This window comes from Misgurnus anguillicaudatus, chromosome 23 (genome assembly GCF_027580225.2).
Source record: "Misgurnus anguillicaudatus chromosome 23, ASM2758022v2, whole genome shotgun sequence".
Classification (NCBI taxonomy): Eukaryota; Metazoa; Chordata; class Actinopteri; order Cypriniformes; family Cobitidae; genus Misgurnus; species Misgurnus anguillicaudatus.
The window spans coordinates 5911032-5929594 of NC_073359.2; the positions used below are offsets into that span (position 1 = coordinate 5911032).

The 18563-nt window shown below is 38.8% G+C and overlaps 1 protein-coding gene across 2 annotated transcripts in view; it reads right to left on the reverse strand.

The window, feature by feature from the left end:
• LOC141349280 (adhesion G-protein coupled receptor G7-like) overlaps positions 1-11374 on the reverse strand; it is a 99266-nt gene extending 87892 nt beyond the window's left edge. For both annotated transcript variants that reach the window (XM_073861575.1, XM_073861574.1), the window contains exons 1-3: positions 11093-11374; positions 10639-10720; positions 9271-9429 (exon numbers count right to left, since the gene is read on the reverse strand). In XM_073861575.1, the coding sequence (XP_073717676.1) occupies positions 9271-9429; positions 10639-10720; positions 11093-11372 (521 nt within the window). In that variant the 5' untranslated portion in view covers positions 11373-11374. The remainder of the gene's footprint in view (positions 1-9270; positions 9430-10638; positions 10721-11092) is intronic.
• Positions 11375-18563: the final 7189 nt, after the last annotated feature.

Here is an 18563-nt window from a genome sequence, read left to right on the forward strand (position 1 = left end):
CTCTCTATAGTATCACAATTCATTGATAGAGGCACTCATAAACACTCACTCAAGCAACCCACTGGTTTTTCCCTCACACTATAATCTCTCTCTCTCACCCTCGTTTGCACGTTCTAAGCACCTTGGTACACAAACTATGCAAACTCTTCATATTTGTTTCATAGAGCAATTTATAGTATCATAGTTCATCGATAAATTACTCTCAAATACTCATTTAAGCAACCCACTGGTTCTCCCTCAACGAAAATCTCTCTCTTATCTCACTTTTGTTTCGTAACTTAACCAGGTACATCAAAAAACGACTAACAGTCAAACCCATTGGTTTTCTTTCCTTTTAAAAGATATATCCATACTCATCTCAGATAATCTATTTAAATCAGCCCACTGGCTTTACAAAATTTAGTTTCAACTGCCCTCTTGGCAAAAAATTATGTTTTAGTTTGAGTCCATAAAATCAGCAAAATTTAGTATAATTAAAGCAACACTATGTAGTTTCCATGTAAAAATGACTTACAGCTCCCTCATGTGGTTGAAAAGCGCAACAGTGCCTGGTATCAGACACTCTTCTGCAGGCAGGGGGAGGGGCGGGGCTGTGTTTCCTACCCTCCACCGCCACTTTCAGAGTGTGCTTGTAGCAGCTAGGAGGCTGCTCAGGTTGCAGCAACAGTACAATTTGTCCAGTTAAAAGTTGTTCTATCACTGAAATAATTTTTAGGGACATTATTTAAAGGTAAAAATCTACATAGTGTTGCTTTAAAGGTGGAATACATAGAATTTTTACCACTAGATGGCGCCAAAGCACAATAACATCAAATGACGTTGTTTAATGATGCTCTGAAGCAGCGTGGAATTATGGGATTTGTAGTCTTTAACTCAACCGCTGATGGCCATTAATCAGACGCGAACAAGAAATCATGTTTATGGATAAGGTAATCAAGTCTTAAAAATGTTGCGTTTGATGACATTGTTTATTTCATTATGTAAGTTTATATGTGATGTTCAAAACGAAATTGTTAGTCATAGATGTTACAGTATTAGTCCAAATTCGATGGTTAACACAGCACAGAATTAAGTTTTCAACTTACAATCTACAATGATTTTTCACATCATGTATTGACAGTACAAATCTTATTGTGAAATGTCTTAAAATGACCATTTATATTGCTGTACAATACCTATCGATGTGCATATCGTCCGCGGGAAGACGCGCTGATTACAATCTACACACTAATGTTGTGATCAATATAATACCATACGTTTTTTGAAGGGTTACGAATCAAAACAACTCACCCATCGCGTAAAACACAAGCAGGATCAGAATCTCGGTCTAGTTAAATGTTGTCGCGAAGCTCTCTGCATCCAGATTATGCAACACCAAATTCATCCTCAGTCTTTCTCTCGTCTTGTTCCAAACTCTTCTTGGGTCGTTTGGTTGGCCCGTACGCTTACGGGAGCTGACACAACCAGCGGCAGACGGTAAAGAGTAATCCATAAGTTCATAAGTAAGCGCGTAGCCAGACAGGCGCTATCGCATAGTTCCGCATTTGTCCACGACTTGTTGCCTCGCTGCCTCATGAGGAAGTGACTTCGGACTCGGAGGCATGAAGGCAGCTCAGAGAAAGGCTTTCGGGCACATTTCAAAGGCAGCGTGTTTGAAATATAAACAGAGAGCGCCTTTGTGATAACTAATCACATATTTGAAAACTACAATACTAATTTCTCGCTAGAAATGCAATTAAAATGTGTAAAAAGTGAAAATATACGTTTATTTACACTAAATTTGTGCTCCAGACGCTTTCTTGGCCGCCGTTTTATTTTTTTCGAACTCGACCACTGTTGTCATGTGGTTATGTCAGTAAAGGCGGTGATAAAGGGTCACATGGATATTAACGTCATTGACAGGAGACTGCACTGCCCCGTGTCAATGTTTTAAATGGCAATTTTCTCACGATTTACAAGTAGTTGAAAACATTACAGATATTGATATTAATCGGCTGGATAAAATATGTAACACTGGGCTAGTGGTTTTTGGACATTTTACTGCAAATATCTTACAAATTGCACCTTTAAATGGCCTTTTTACTATTAACAGTCAACGCCCTCTTGGCTATGTTAATATTAATTTCCATCAACTGTTTCACAGCTGGGTCCTCTTGACCCTCAGATAAGAGTACACCTACTCGGAAGTTGAGATGTAAAATTCTCTTCAAAGTATTTTATTGTCAGACAGCTTGTAAATGGCTCCTCCTGGTGGATATAAAGAATCTCTGACTGGATTCAGGAGCAGTAGTTCAAAAGCCATTGTTTTGCCATTATGCACATATTAATAATCAGTACATTCATTCTTACAGTCAGTAATTAAAAATAATTAAAAACATTTCCATCATGGCAGTCATTAACACAGTAAACTAGGCAAGATCTCAGTTCAGTGAATTATGAACAGTTGGACACAATGCCTATAACTTTTATAACCTGTTTGTAAACCGTACCCTTGAGGTAACATATCTCACCGTATGTACGCATACATGAAGCACTTATCAGAAATCTGACAGCCTTTTTGAAAACTTTAGGGATTCTCACAAATGTGATACAAGGTTACAAAAAACAACAAAATAATCAACTTATTTTATTTTACATTTATTCAGTTACAATTTGGGATACATCTAAACAACCAATGTTTAAGATTATAAACATTTGATTCAATGTATGTTCAATATAACAATAGGGTTACTAAATATTTTTCGAAGATGCAAAACAGCATTAGGCTGAGTTATTTGCAGAAGCCTTTTAAAACTGTTGACTTTACAATATAGCAGTGTTGCCAAGTCCACGGTTTTTGCGTGGAATTGGGACACTTTTAAACTGTTGTTGAGAGTTGTTTTTGTGTCTGCAAATTGAAGTTGGAAGATTTTTTTCATCCGCTTAAAGCATGAAGATGTTATTTATAAAATCAGTGTTTATAATTATTTATATACAGTAATTGTTTAGAAGAAATTATGTGTATAAAAGTAAATGTAAAATATGTAGGTTTTACTGTTGTTGTTTGGCACAAGAACATTGGGCCATTTTTGGGCTAGTTTTGATTGACCATTAAGCTGGTTTTATTACGCAGACCTGGCAACACTGCAATATGGTGTACAAATTCCTATAACCAATGTAATTATACCAAGACTGCAAGCTGAGAAAAGTCATATACAGATCAATACCATACAAATGTTTTGCTCTATTTTCACAGTTTGGCATTATTGAAAAGCAACTTACAATTCATACAGAATAAGCAAGGAAAAATCTGAAATATATATAGACTACACAGTGTTACTGCAGTGTTCTTCATAAAAGAAAATAATTTTCTGAGGAGAAATTAAATATTTAGATATAGTATATTCACTGTTGTCATTCAAGTTGGTATCCCCCTTTCTCGGCATCTATTTAAGGAGATTCATTCACTGCTTGTTGCACCTTTATACTGATGTGATCAGCCACAGCCTCCAGCTCTATAATAAAAAAGTCAAACATTTTTATTTGTTTGCCATAGTTACAAAGCAGCAATATGATATTAACACTATATCTGTAAAATCTGTTTAATATTAAAAAGACTTGCACTCTCAACTATTTTATTGAACTTGATGTACAAACAGAATAGAGATCCGCTTGTTCGAAATTTGGAACTGTGGGTTTAGTAAAAAGCATTAATACATTAGTATAATACATTACATAATGTATCCAGTTATTACCAGTGATGACCTGAGGCATCCCGGCGGGGTCAGGATCAGTGGGTGTGTAGGTATTTCTGCTTTGTTGTGCCTTAACTTTCCATGGAAAAAATAATTTCCTGCAAAGGCCAACGTTGGGTGCATCCATACCATTTTGAATGGCTGAACTTGAGTTAATTGCGGACCTCAGAGTGAATAAAATAAATATTTGTATGCCCTTTGGAAATAGAAAGAATTCAAATTAATAACAAAGCATTGTAGATTTAAATTACAAGCCATGAAGTTTATTTTAAAATTCCAGGCTTTGTGATCATGAAATAAAGTGGAAGCTGAATGCAAATGTAAATTGCTAAAATTAAAAGTGTACTAAGATAGGAGTGCATATGAATTACTACATTTTAAAAATTCCTGTTGCCTTTAAATTTTTAAGTGTAATCAACTTGAATTTACAATTATTTAAACTTTCTTGAAGTAATGCCACGCCAGCAGAGGGAGCCCTCTCCCAAGTACTGACTGTGCACTTTGCTTCATTTGTTACTTCCTGTTTGTACCCTACTGAAAAATCCAGCTAAGACCAGCATAAGCTGGTAGCTGGTTTAAGGTGGTTTACGCTGGTCCTCCCAGCCTGACCAGCTAAGTCCAGCTAGACCAGCTTAACAAGTGATCAAAACACAGCTAGACCAGCTTGCTACACCAGCAAAACCACCTTCCTACACCAGCAAAACCAGCTAAAACCAAGCTGGAGACCAGCTAAAACCAGCTCACCAGCTTATGCTGGTCTTAGCTGGATTTTTCAGTAGGGTAGTTATGGCTGCATACGAAATCTATAAAATGCTGCCTTTGGAGGCATCAAGGCCATCTGAATCCAAAGTTCAAGAGCTACCTTCATGCAAGGCAAGGCAAGTTTATTTGTATAGCACATTTCATACACAGAGGTCATTCAAAGTGCTTTACATAGAAATGAGAAAACCAAAAATCAAATATACATGAATTTTAAATATCAATTAAAAGAAAATAAATGTGATTTTAATAAAAACTGTTTAAATGTATGAAAAAGAATAAAACAGGAATACAAGTTTAAAACTTTTAAAAATAAAAATAAGAATAAAAACAAGAGAAATAAAAATAATTAAAATAGTGCATATAAAGTTCGGACGCAGCATAGTGCTCATTCAGTAAATGCATAGCTAAACAGATGTGTTTTGAGTCTGGATTTGAATGTGACTACTGTTGGAGCACATCTGATCTCTTCTGGAAGCTGGTTCCAGCTGCGACTGGCATAATAGCTAAAAGCTGACTCTCCTTGCTTTGAGTGAACCCTTGGTATTTCTAGCTGATGTGATCCTAATGATCTGAGTGACCTGTTGGGTTTATATTCAATGAGCATATCAACAATGTATTGAGGTCCTAGTCCATTGAGTGATTTATATACCATTAATAATACTTTAAAATCAATCCTAAATGTAACTGGTAGCCAGTGTAGAGACCTGAGGACTGGTGTGATATGTTCATATTTTCTGGTTCTGCTCAGAATCCTGGCAGCAGCGTTCTGAATGAGCTGGAGCTGTCTAATGGTCTTTTTGGGAAGGCCAGTGAGGAGGCCATTACAATAATCCACCCTGCTGGTGATAAAAGCATGCACAAGTTTCTCTAAGTTTTGTCTGGAAACAAAGCATCTAATTCTTGCGATATTTTTGAGATGATAGTATGCTGATTTAGTTATTGCTTTGACATGACTACTGAAACTAAGGTCAGACTCCAGAATCACACCAAGATTCCTGACTTGATTTTTAGTTGTTTGACCCCTAGCGTCAAGGTATGCATTCACCTTGAGAACTTCATCTTTGTTTCCAAACGCAATGACTTCAGTTTTCTCTTTGTTTAACTGAAGAAAGTTTTGGCACATCCAACTGTTAACTTCATCAATGCATTTGCACAGGGAGTCAATGGGGCTATAGTCGTTAGGGGATAGAGCTAAGTAGATCTGGGTGTCATCTGCATAACTGTGATAGGCAATTTGGTTATCTCTCATTATTTGGCTTAGTGGGAGCATATACAGGTTGAACAGGAGTGGCGCAAGAATTGAGCCTTGCGGGACTCCGCATGTCATGGATGTCCAGTCAGATTTATGGCCACCTATACTTACATAATAACCTCTCCCTTCTAAGTATGACCTGAACCATTTTAGGACCATCCCAGAAAGCCTGACCCAGTTTTCCAGCCTGTCAAGAAGTATGTTGTGATCGACAGTGTCAAAAGCAGCACTGAGGTCGAGTAGCACCAGCACTGATAGTTTGCCTGTGTCTGTATTGAGGCGAATATCATTTATTATCTTTATGAGTGCTGTCTCTGTACTGTGGTGTGGTCTGAAACCAGATTGAAAAATGTCAAAGTAACCATTAGAAATTAAGAATTTGTTCAGCTGATTGAAAACAACTTTTTCAATGATCTTGCCTATGAAAGGAAGATTTGAGATTGGTCTGTAGTTGCTCAATACAGTGTTATCTAGGTTGCTCTTTTTCAGGAGGGGCTTAACAACTGCAGTTTTAAGGGACTTTGGAAAAGTCCCAGAGATAAGTGATGAATTTACCACTTCTAGGAGATCTGGTTCTAAACAGTTAAAGACACTTTTGAAAAAAGATGTTGGGATTGTGTCAAGGGCGCAGGTTGATGTTTTAAGATGCTGTACAGTTTCTTCCAGAATTTGACCATCAACTGCTTCGAAATCAGACATCGTAACTACTTTCTGATGTTGTGATCTGACTTGTCCGACCCCTGCGCAGCTCAAGGATGTACTGATCACCTTTCTGATATTATTGATTTTCTCAGAGAAGAAGTTAGCAAACTCACTACATTTGCTGTCTGAGAGCATTTCACTTGGAATGTGACTTGGGGGGGTTGTTAGTCTCTCTATAGTAGCAAAAAGAGTGCATGTGTTATTTATGTTTTTGTTTATAATATTTGAAAAGAAAGTCTGTCTAGCTTTGCCTAGTTCCACACTGAAAGCACGAAGGCTGTCTTTATAGATATGATAATGGACTACAAGTTTTGTCTTCCGCCACATGCGCTCAGCTTTTCTGCATTGTCTCTTCATATTCTGCACCTCTGTTGAGTTTCTCCAAGGTGATTTTTGCCTGCCATTCTTCTTCCTGACTTTCACAGGAGCAATATCATCGATTGCACTCTTAACTTTAGAATTAAAGGAATCAAGGAGAAAATCAACAGAGTCTGCAGATATGCTTGGTGTTAAAGATATAGCCTTCATAAATAGCACACTGGTGTTCTCATTTAAGCATCTCTTTTTGACAGACACAGATTTAGTTTCAATAGTAGGAGAGATTAATATATCAATCATGCCACCGAAGTCATTACCTCATGAGGCGGCGAGGCAATAAGTCAGCTGCTTTCGGTTTCAGATGCAGCCATTTTAGCATTGCCTGGCTAACAGGCCATTGCAAATCACCAGTCCACAATTAAATAAAAGGAGAAAAAAATATCCATTGCGAAGTATTGCCAGATTATCCTGTTTTACTGAGTGTTCTTTTTTACTGTTTTGCGTATCTTGTTGACCACTGCCTGCCTTTTTTTATTAACGACTCTTGGATTATCACTTTGCTTGGATTGGACTGCCTTATTGTGTAAAACCTCTGCCTGAATTATGTTTCTGATTATCTGTCTGCTGATTTGGATTTGTTTGCTTTGAGTTAAATAAACATCTGCATATGTGTCAAACTTGACTGGTGAGAAGTTGCTATAAATTAGAAAAATAATGTCAGGATTAGTAGCGGATGAATCCAAGCGCAGACAGCAGATGAATAACACAGATACTTTATTCAAACAAACAGGGAAAACAAAAACCCACGAGGGGCAAAACAGGACAAGATGAACAAGACACTAAACTTAACAAGAAATACATACACTAAACTGCACATGGCATGAACATACTCTTTAATTTAAACTCACATGAAACTGGACTGGTACAAGGTAGAAACAAAACGCACGTGTACAGAACATGAATAGAATAACTAATGAGCGTAAAACAGGTGAGACACGGGAAATTACGTGATCTGATATAACCAACACTGAGACCACGCATTCCCCACACAAAACATTGTACTGTCAGGACCCTACCCACATGACTAGATATAATACAAAACAAGATTCGGGCAGGATCCTGACAGTACCCCCCCAAGGAATGCCACCTGGCGGCCCTCAAGGAGAGACACAAGACAAGACAGACTGTACACTAGACAAGAACCATAAATACATTACAAACTGCAGCTGACGGTAGAGACGAGACAGGGACCAAAACAGGGAGCCCTGCAACTGGCAGAGGAGGTGAGGCAGGAACCGAGACAGGGGAGGCTGCAGCTGGCTGGAAAGCTGAGACAGGGGAGGATGCAGCTGGCTGGAGAGCTGAGACAGGGGGCTGAAGAGCCGAGGATCCCTTCTTCCTCTTTTCTTCCTAGGCCGGAGCGCAGAAACTTTTGCGAGATGTGGGCGCTGCGGTAGGCATAACAGGCTCAGTGGAGGACCCCTCAGATGCCGACTCCCACGCCCCTCCGCTCGCATTTACCCCAGAGGCAGACAGGCTGGGACGAGCTCTCGGGGACCAAGATGGTGGGGGTCAGATCCTCCCGCGTCACCACTCAGACGACGCGGCCCTCTGGGATGGAAGGAAACCGGAGAAAGGCCCAAGAGCTCATGGATCTTCAAATATTCTACCGTCTCAGGGAAGAGCAGGTGTCTCAGGGCTTTCTGCTCCGACACTAAGAGGGGTTTGTCGAGACAACTGTTAAAAATAACCTTCAGCTCCGCATCCTCAAAACCAGAGCCGCCCGCCGAGCTTAAAAACTTTAAAGCAAAGTCCGTGATGTCGGCCCCCTTTTGACTGCGGCCGAACAAGATGTGAGCCTTGTGGGCTCTACGGGAAGAACAATCCATCCCTTGTCTGCTGGGTTCTATATTGACACGTGCGTTCTGTCAGGATTAGTAGCGGATGAACCCAAGCGCAGACAGCAGATGATTAACACATGTACTTTATTTAAACTAACTCCTTGCTAGTCAAGAAAGTTTAAATGAATTGTAAATTGCAACAAGGAATTTTTTTTAGAGGATATTGATTTTGTGCTCATTGATTGTTTTTAGTTTAAATGGGAATAATTGTAACATTGCCCACTTTAATTATTCTAATAGTAATCTTGTATAATATGAATGCAACAAATTTTCAGTTTAGTGTTGATAAATGGGCCTGTGGAGACAAAAGGAAAATGGTTTGAAAAACTTAATTATCAAACCTGTGTTGTGTTGCAGACACAAAAAACTATGCTCAGGATGAGGTGAAGAGTTGTTTCATGGGTGATAATTAAAATGTAGCCAGTGACCCATGATAGACCAAGCATCACAGCCAGAGAAAAACTACTCAGGATCTTCTTCTTTAGAGGAGTTTGACGTGAACTGAACAACAAAAGTGTTATCAGGACAAACAAGATTGTACAAGATAATTAACCATTAATGTATTACTTCTGAGAGTATATGTATATCAAATTAAAGGTACCGGTTTAAATTAGGGTTGGTCTTGCAGATGTTTTGAGCGAAATGCAGCAATATTGCCATGTTGGAGATCAGCATGATAACCAAAGGAAGCAGAAATCCCCAGAACATTGGCTTCCTCATATCAAAATTCTGCTTGGGGTCCAAGAAAGCCAGCCAGCAACTGTATGACAAGTGAACTCATAAAATCAGTACTGTAAGCATTTAGTGTTCAAATACTGTGAAATCCATAATGTATTACTAGTAGGGATGTAACGGTATCAAAAAATCATGGTAATATTTCGGTATGATGCCCGCGGTACGGTAATTATTGAAGGATTTACAGGAGGGAAAAAACTGCCATAAGTGTTAATTAAACAAGTAAAGTGTAGTGTAGTGTTTAAAATTTTCATAAAAAGGACAAAAATAATTAGACCATGTGATAAAATAAAAAAGTTTCAGTTTAGTTTGTGAACTTTATACAACTCCCAATCAGTCAGGTTTTAAGAATTGAGTCACTCCCTCAATTGACCTAGTTTTTTTATTTATTATTATTATTATTATTAATGCTAATGCTTGGTACTCCGTTGAAAACAACAGTTGTGATTGTAGAATCAAGAAAAGATGATGTGTTTGAAGATGGGTAAATTCCCGAAAACAAAAACAACCCAGTAAAAATGAAAATAGCAGCTTAACGTTACTTATTGTAGCTGGACCTAGAGCTGAGGTCAGCTCACTCAATACAGGGGTGCGTTTCCCAATCGGAAGTCTGCAGCCTCCATAGGTCTTATTTCAGAATATAAAATTTTTTCAAGTTGATTATTATTCTTATTTAATCGTATATTGTTGTAACACGATTATGACTTGCAAATGTAATACCCAGTTAAATTAAATACACCAGGCTATAATGACGGATGCAGCCTGCATATGCGACCTAAGGAGGCTGCCTTCTAATTGAGAAACGGTATACACACTCTCCTCATTCACGGATTTACTCAATCGTTTTTTGTATGTCCATCAAATTTTGTCCTTTCTTGTTTCTTGTCACAGTGAACGCGAACTTTTTCCACACATCAGATTAAAAAATTTGCATTTCTTTTGCTTCCCCCATTGTTGCTCCACTTGTAGAGAGGCATCAGAGTGGCACGCATGGGATTATGGGAATTGTAGTTCCTGCGTCCCTACACTCGCTTAACTTGGCCAGAAAAAAACTACACGTGTTGCCCAGAAGACCTGACGTTTTACCGAATCATGTGACCACGGTTGTACTGGGAAAACTTAATTCCGCAATACCACGAAATTTATAATACCGTTACATCCCTAATTACTAGTGTCAATATGTAACTAAAAAAAAATTATTCAATCAATGAAATCCCCAAATATTGGTACTTACAACTCTTCTTGTCGATAACCTAAAGGATCTTCAACTCTGTAAGTAGAACCCAGTGAGATACCAACAATGATGGCGGGAAGCCCTGAGACAGGAAAAGTTTTATAAGCTCTCAGTAATGACATTAAAGTATATAATGAAACTTTTTAGCCAGGATTCTTATGCTTGTCCTCACAACACTACAGGTACACTAGCTAACCTTGAACATTTACACTGTCAAAAAAAAAAACAAAGTGTCAAAATATGAACCCTAGCATTGGGGCTGTACCCCATTTGTACCTAAAGATTTCATAATAGTATCTCAAAGGTATATATTGGTACCAAATACAAATCTGTACCTAATGGTAAACACTGTAATAGGACCTTTTTAAAGGATGCTGGCTCAGTGGCAGTACATAATTTGACAATTTTTTCCTAACAGTGCAGGTTAAACAATAAGACTTTCTGAGTCTCCTACCCCAGCCGACTGCTAGGGACACCTTGGGAAACCATTGAGGTGTTCCAGATATTGTGTTTGTTTTGAAGATGAGGAACACATTAATTCCATACAGAGTATTCCAAGTGAATGTGGCCAACAAGAAGAAATGAATCAAGGCTGTAAGTGCCGTACAAGGACCCTCGTCAGAATATTGATGATAATCTGACACAGGAACGAGATTTTCTGCTGAAACATTAGCCACTTCTGCATGTACGACCGGGTTGTTAATCCCAAAGATAAAGAGAAGGTAGAAAATCATCATGCTCAAGCAGATGTTCACCAAAAGCAAAGTCGGGCTGCATCCCCTTGACTTCCTGTAGTAAAGAGTGTATGAATATATAAAAAATACAGGTCAACCGGAGAAAATGCCATACGTGTGTCTCAGGATCAACAGGCAGAAAAGTATAACTTTACCCTGACTGCCAGTAGCTGTGTAAATATTGAGTGTTTTTACCTGGTTGCAATTTGGTAAACTGCTGTGACAGCCAGACCCAATATAGAACAGAAACAGCCGGTAATGCTGATCCAGTTTAATGCTTCTGAATACTGATAGTTTATATTGAAAGACTGCAAAAGGACAACATTTTTAAACACACTCAAAGTGAGACATATAATCACAGGAATATTATTTTAGATAATAAATGTATCTTACCATCAGGACTGCAAAGTTAAAATTATTTTCATGTTGATCAGGTTTACAGCTGCACTGCACGTAGCCTGAGAAGCTCTTTGTTTTCATGCAGCCTTTTGTACTCCAGTCTTTTTTGCTGTAACTCCAAAACACGCATGCAAAGTTGTCGAGGGACATCATGGAGTCATCCTGAAAGGTTGACAATGTGTTAATCTATAACTCATGAGGTACCAATAAGTTCCTTTAAAGGGATAGTTCGGCCAAAAACGATATTAAACCCATGATTTACTCACCCCCAAGCTGTCCGAGTTGCATATGTCCATCGTTTTTCAGACAAACACATTTTCGGATATTTTAGAAAATATTTTAGATATTTCTGTTCATTAAATGTTATGTTACGGGGTCCAGCAATAGTCCACGACCTTCAAGTCCAAAAAAGTGCGTCCATCCTTCACAAATTAAATCCAAACGGCTCCAGGATGATAAACAAAGGTCTTCTGTGGGTAATCCGTGCGGTGTTTTTGTAGAAATATCCATATTTGAAATGTTATTGACTTTGTAAACTAGCTTCCGGTAGCGCCGCCATTTTGGAGTGATGCGCATTCAGGATGAGAGCTTACGCAGCGTACAGAGTTTCTCTGCTGCTGCTCGGTGCCCCCGCCCTCCGAATTTGTCATACGTCACTAAGAAAAGTGCGTACGCTACGCTAATCCTCTCTTCTGAGTCTAAGATGGCGGCGCTGCCGGAAGCTAGTTTATAAAGTTAATAACATTTTAAATATGGATATTTCTACAAAAACACCGCACGGATTACCCACAGAAGACCTTTGTTTGTCATCCTGGAGCCGGTTGGATTTGGTGTGTGGGGGGTGGACGCACTTTTTTGGACTTGAGGGTCGTGGGCTGTTGCTGGACCCCGTAACATTACATTTAATGAACAGAAATATCTAAAATATTTTCTAAAATATCCGAAAATGTGTTTGTCTGAAAAACGATGGACATATGCAACTCGGACGGCTTGGGGGTGAGTAGATCATGGGTTTGGTATCGTTTTTGGCCGAACTATCCCTTTAAGGTACTTTTATGCACCCTGTTGGTGCAAAGGTGTGCTTTTTTGAAAGGGTACAGCCCAATGACAACTTCTGTAGAGTGCATATTGTACCAGCTTTGTGGTTTTAGCAATGTTTTAATTTCCATCCTTATCCTATTTTTCAGTTTCTTTATGAAGATACAAACAGAAAGTACAGAAAATGTACAGTACACAAAATTTTAAAAATCTGAATAAAATGTCTACAGACCACCGATGGTGTGACTGAAAACTGAACTTCCATGGTGTCAGGTCCATGTTCGGACAGGTTAGCAGAGAACACTTTTCTCTTAGTATTCAGAGAAGGTTTAAAGCTTTGTGATGGAAAGAAATGATCGCTATCATAGAGAACAAACCCAACACTTGTGTCATTCCCTGAGAAAAGAGAAAGATTCTTTACTGCAGTTATTGACATTTGCCTCTATAATGTTAACCTGTCTTTAAACATCTTCTTCTAATCGTGATACTAATATGAAGGGGAAAACAGTTACTGATAATTATTATTTGGCCTTCTTAAAGAGTAACTAAACCCTAATCCAACTTTTTTTAGTTACTGATCTGTAAGAATGATGGTTTATTAGTGCTCTTCATTGATTTTAGTAAGTTTTTTTGACGTTTGGATATAAAGTGTTTCAATACTACAATATATGGTGTAAAAACGTCTGAGTGCTGCCCTCTTCAGGTTGAACGGTGGCTACTGCAGTTGAATTTTCCTATTGGATGTTGGGTCCAAAAAATGACTCGTGACGTAAGCAGGTTCAAGCTTACCACGCCCTTGTTACGATCTCATCACACACTTGGTACGAGCTTAGGTCATCCCCTCTATCTCTGTTGGGATCTGCCCACTTTTCTTGCATTTTTCAAATTTTGCCAGTGGGTGGAGTCAGGCTCTGACCAGGGGTTTAGTTACGCTTTAATCACTTTATTATATTACATTACAGTATTTCTATTTTAATTTCTTTATCATTTTTATATCAGATTACTTTAATTTAAAACTTTCAGCATATTATTGTATACGGAAAATTGATTATATACAGAATATACTGTAGAAATACCTTCACTGAATGTGATATTCATCTGTAGGTCAACTTTCTCTTTTAGAAAAGGCATCGCATTTGAATCCAGTTTTATTCTGCCGGGTAAAAAGGTATCATTGCCTACAAAAACAAGTAGATAATTAAGGTTGATCTATGTACAGACAACATGTCAATACTGTATGTATAATGATGCATCTGTGCTGGTACCAAACAGACAGAATTTTTTTATGTAAAACTAAAGTTCCAAATTTCTGTCACTCACTCAACATTGTGTCGATGATAGGACACCTTGGGAAACCAATCACTATAAATGGGAGGCCAGTATGCTCATTCATTCAGATTTTTTTTTTTTTTTTTTTTTTTTTTGGAGCCTCATGTGGGTTTTTGTCTCGCAAACGCTCTGGTTACTTATCTACTTACATTTAGCAGCCTCTTCCCTGGTTCCAGCACACAGATAAGTGCGGAAGATTCCCCTTAGTGTTTCCAACAAGCTAAAAAAGTAAATTTCCTACAACCACAATGCCTTTGATTCGCGGGTGGTACCTCTCTCCCTTACACGACCATGATTGCTGCTTAAGATGCATGGGTCCCATGCGGAGGCGGCGTTCATTGACACATGTTTTTTCTCATTACGAGGAGATGTCCATTGTAGCATTGCGGTCACAGATCTTATTCTTCTTTTAGAAGGACAAGAATTCCTTGAGCACTCCCTCAACGGTTCCCCCTGCTGTTTTGGCGCACAAGGAAGCTGTAGCGAGTATCGAGGGCAATACGGGATTTTCAATGGATGTGTCTTTGTCGGAAATTCACACAGAGCGCCTGTTGCCCAACACGCTTGTTGCAACCTGTTGAGTTCAAGGAGGATATTGGGGGGCTGCTGGCTGGCGATCTCTCAGTTATCTTCGGGACTTGTAATGAGGACGAGCATCAGAGGGAGGGATTCGCTGTCAGAGTGAGCATCTGGCTGGAGCAGAAACTTCTTGCCCTCCCCAGAATGCTCTAGGCTGGATGATTGTTGTCCATTATGGTGGTCAAGTAAAGCCATTTTTGGTATTTCTTTGCAGTCTGAGACAGTTAGATATGTGCTGCAGTGGCCGCGAACATTAAACTTGCTTCCACCTGCCTTCCATCTTCCAGAGGAGAAAAGGCTGCTGTTGCTGTTCTTTCCCACCTTGGATGGTAGAGGTGTAACTAGGCAATCAGCCCCGAGTTGACAGTGAGAGCAGTTCCCCCCTTTTCTTCTGGGTCAATTTCTCAGTGCACGGACACATTACTGTGTCTTCTGCCCTGCACATCTCTGTCTCACTTATGCGCGTCATGCGGCAAATGACTTCCCCTCTTTCGTGACATCAAGAACAGAGGGTGGTCTCATAACCCCTCAGGTTATGTATCAACCACCACCCCCCCATGGCCCTGAGTACTATTATTCCCCTTAATAGTACAGTTCTTTGGGGCATGGTTCGTGCATTAGCTCGGCTATGCGGTCCAGTTTGCCAAGTGCCGCACAGGTTTAGCAACATCCTATGTGAGTGGAGAGAAGGCCGCAGTTCTTCGGGGAGAGATTGATGACCTTCTTTCAAAAGGCGCATTAAAGACCTTTGCGGCTATAGACCTGAAGGACGCATACTTTCACGTTTCGATCCTCCCTCCTCCCCTTCGGTCTGTCCCTGTCTCCTCTTGTGTTCACGAACACTTATACCTCCCTCTGGTAGGTTGTGGTCCCTGCTTGTCTCTTAGAGGCTTCTCAGTGCCTGGCTTGTATTTTTTTTTACTAAGCTGTAGTAGAGTTTCCTTTCCCATCCCTCTGGTATGGTCAACTTCTCTAGTGTGCTGGAAGGTTATTAAACTTGGCAGACATCCCCGTATGCTTTGCTTATTGGATTTGCCTGGCTAAAGGTTTCTAACATAGTCACTTTCTGTGGCATTTTCAAGTGTCACATAATCGACACAACGGCTAGTGAGTGACAGAAAGGGAACGTCTCGATTACGTATGTAACATCCTTTCCATGAGGGAGGGAACGAGACATTGATCCCTTTCTACTGTGATTGGTCAAACTGGCCCAGTACTTACTTTTAAATAAGGTTAACTGCACTTGTTGAATCCCAGGTTCCCCCTTAAAGGACTGCACTGCCAAATTCGGCTGTACCAGGAATTGATTTGATTCCTCGAGCAGTGAGAATTTATGCAAAGTCTGTGTTAGTCTGCACAAACACAAACCAAGATCAGACATGCATATTGTCGCTGTCCGATGAAAACCATGTATGTCCATTTTGCCGATTTTTCGACGGAGTGAATGTCCAGGTTCATTTCTGTATACATTATGCTTCACATATCTAAATGGCCAATGTCATCTGATTTTCACGTATATCCATTTGATGTCAAACCTGTCAATCATGCCTCGTATCTCCCACCCTGTGGAAGCATCTCGCCGGTCTCGTGAAGTTTCATCGAAGCTCAGCACTGGATAGCCAAATAAACATAGCCTGGTGAGACAATGACTTTCCTTCATCGAGGTAAATGTTTCTCCCCTGAAGCCAGACGTACGTCTAGGAGTGACAAAATTACGGTAGGACTGTGCAAACAAAGTATCTGTCTAGCATTACCATGTCAGTGTAATGATTAATTGTCCCTTCATAGTTTGCAAGAGACATTAAATAAATTTATAATTAATATTAAATAAACTAAGCGTATTTAATAAACTAAGACGTAGGCTATTTAATAAACTGAGCGTATTCATCTGTCAATATGAAACGCGACTTGGCCATTCTAATTAATGATCGGAAGAGTGCGTATCAACCACCGCTACTGTAAAATATGCACGTATTTCCATTTAAACTCAATTTTCAAATGTGGATTATATCATTGGTTTTTTTCATTGGTTTTATACAGTGTTTTTTTTTTCACTTCCTGAAAAGTAACCGTTTTGGACATACGTGAGTTTCACCAGGCAGCGACGATATACAGTATGTATGCATAACATTGGTACAGTGTATATGAGATGGTTGTATACAGTATGTCAGGAGCAGTGCATAGAGATGGGAATCATAAAGAATTTACCAATTCTAGTTCTATGATTCTGCTAACTATACTTCTGTGGAAATAATTCATCCTAACTACATAAGACTAATTTTATTTTGTTGGTATAACAACATTTCAATAGCAATATTATTTAAGTAGCATTCATTACAATTAGTTGTCACATAAACCATTGTTGTCAAATACTGATTCTCACAAGCCTGCTTTCACAGAGAGGGCTATATTAAGCCAGGACTAGTCAGTTAAATTAAGGCCTGGTTTCAGAGACAAGGCTTAGCTAAAGCTAGGACTTACTTACATTAAAACATTTAAGCATCTTTTATAAACATGCCTTTTATAAACATACACGTTACTGGGTGTATCTTGAGACAAATCAGTGGCAATGGCAAAAATGTAATATACGGTATGTCAGTACAGTAGTTATTTTCTGTTGAGACTAATCAAACTTGTGTTTTAAGTCTAGGATTAGTCTTAAGCTTTATCTCTGAAACCGGGGATTAAATAGATTTTTTAAATGTGCTTTAGAAAAAAATATCACTGGTGTGCATCTTGAGACAAAACAATGGCACGGATATATTTTAAGGTATGTCATTGCAAGTTCACTATAAGCCCGGATAAATTGAGTTTACTTAAAAAAAATGAAGCAAACTTGTTGCCTTTTAAGTAATGATTAGTTAACAACTTAAGTGAAGTTTACCTAAACATATAAGCTGTTCTAACAACAATTTTAAGTTAAATAGACTTAATGTTTTAATTTCTTCTAATATCCTTCACTCTTAACCCAGATTAGTTAACATTTCTAGAAATTTGCAAGGAAACCCGTTAAACTAAATAACTTTAGTTTTTACACAGGGTAAAACTAAACAGGTTAAGTTGTATTAACATAGAACATTTAGTTGGTGTAGTAGACAAATCAAGTTGCCATTTTTTAATCCTTTATATTACCTTTGGTGTTATAAATGGTACTATAACACAAAATTCATGACTTAAAGGGGACATATTATGAGATTTTTTTTAAGATGTAAACTAAATCTTTGATGTCCCCAGAGTGCGTAATTGAATTTCTTGCTTAAAATTGCTTTTTGGGTGTGTCCTTTAAAATGCAAATATGCGGATGAAGTGCAAACACTGATCACAATGATGGTGGTTTGTTGCAATTGAAACTCAGTTGTGCTGTGAATTATTTTCTTTCTCTCTCTCTTTCTCTCTGTACTAAATGGCTGTGCTGTGGTTGGATAGTGCAGATTAAGGGGTGGTATTATCCTACTCTGACATCACAATAGGAGCCAAATTTTAATGACCTATTTTTCACATGCTTGCAGAGAATGGTTTACCAAAACTAAGTTACTGGGTTGAAGTCAGATTTTCATATTATGTCCCCTTTAATTTAAGTCAATCATTGAATAAACGTAATAACAAAATTAAGACTTTATTCAGCATTGTCTTCTCTTCCGGTTCTGTTTTGAACCATGTACAAGAGACTAAAGTCACGTGACAGCAGTAACGGGGCTAACGTGTTATCCTCAGACATATTTGCGAAGTGGGTTATTTTCCAAACTTACAGTGTGCATCTCCCTCAGACCGTAAACGAAGCTCGGGAACAAGAAAAGCTGGGGCGCACCAAATAATATGTCAGCCGCATCGTACGTCAGCTGTGTC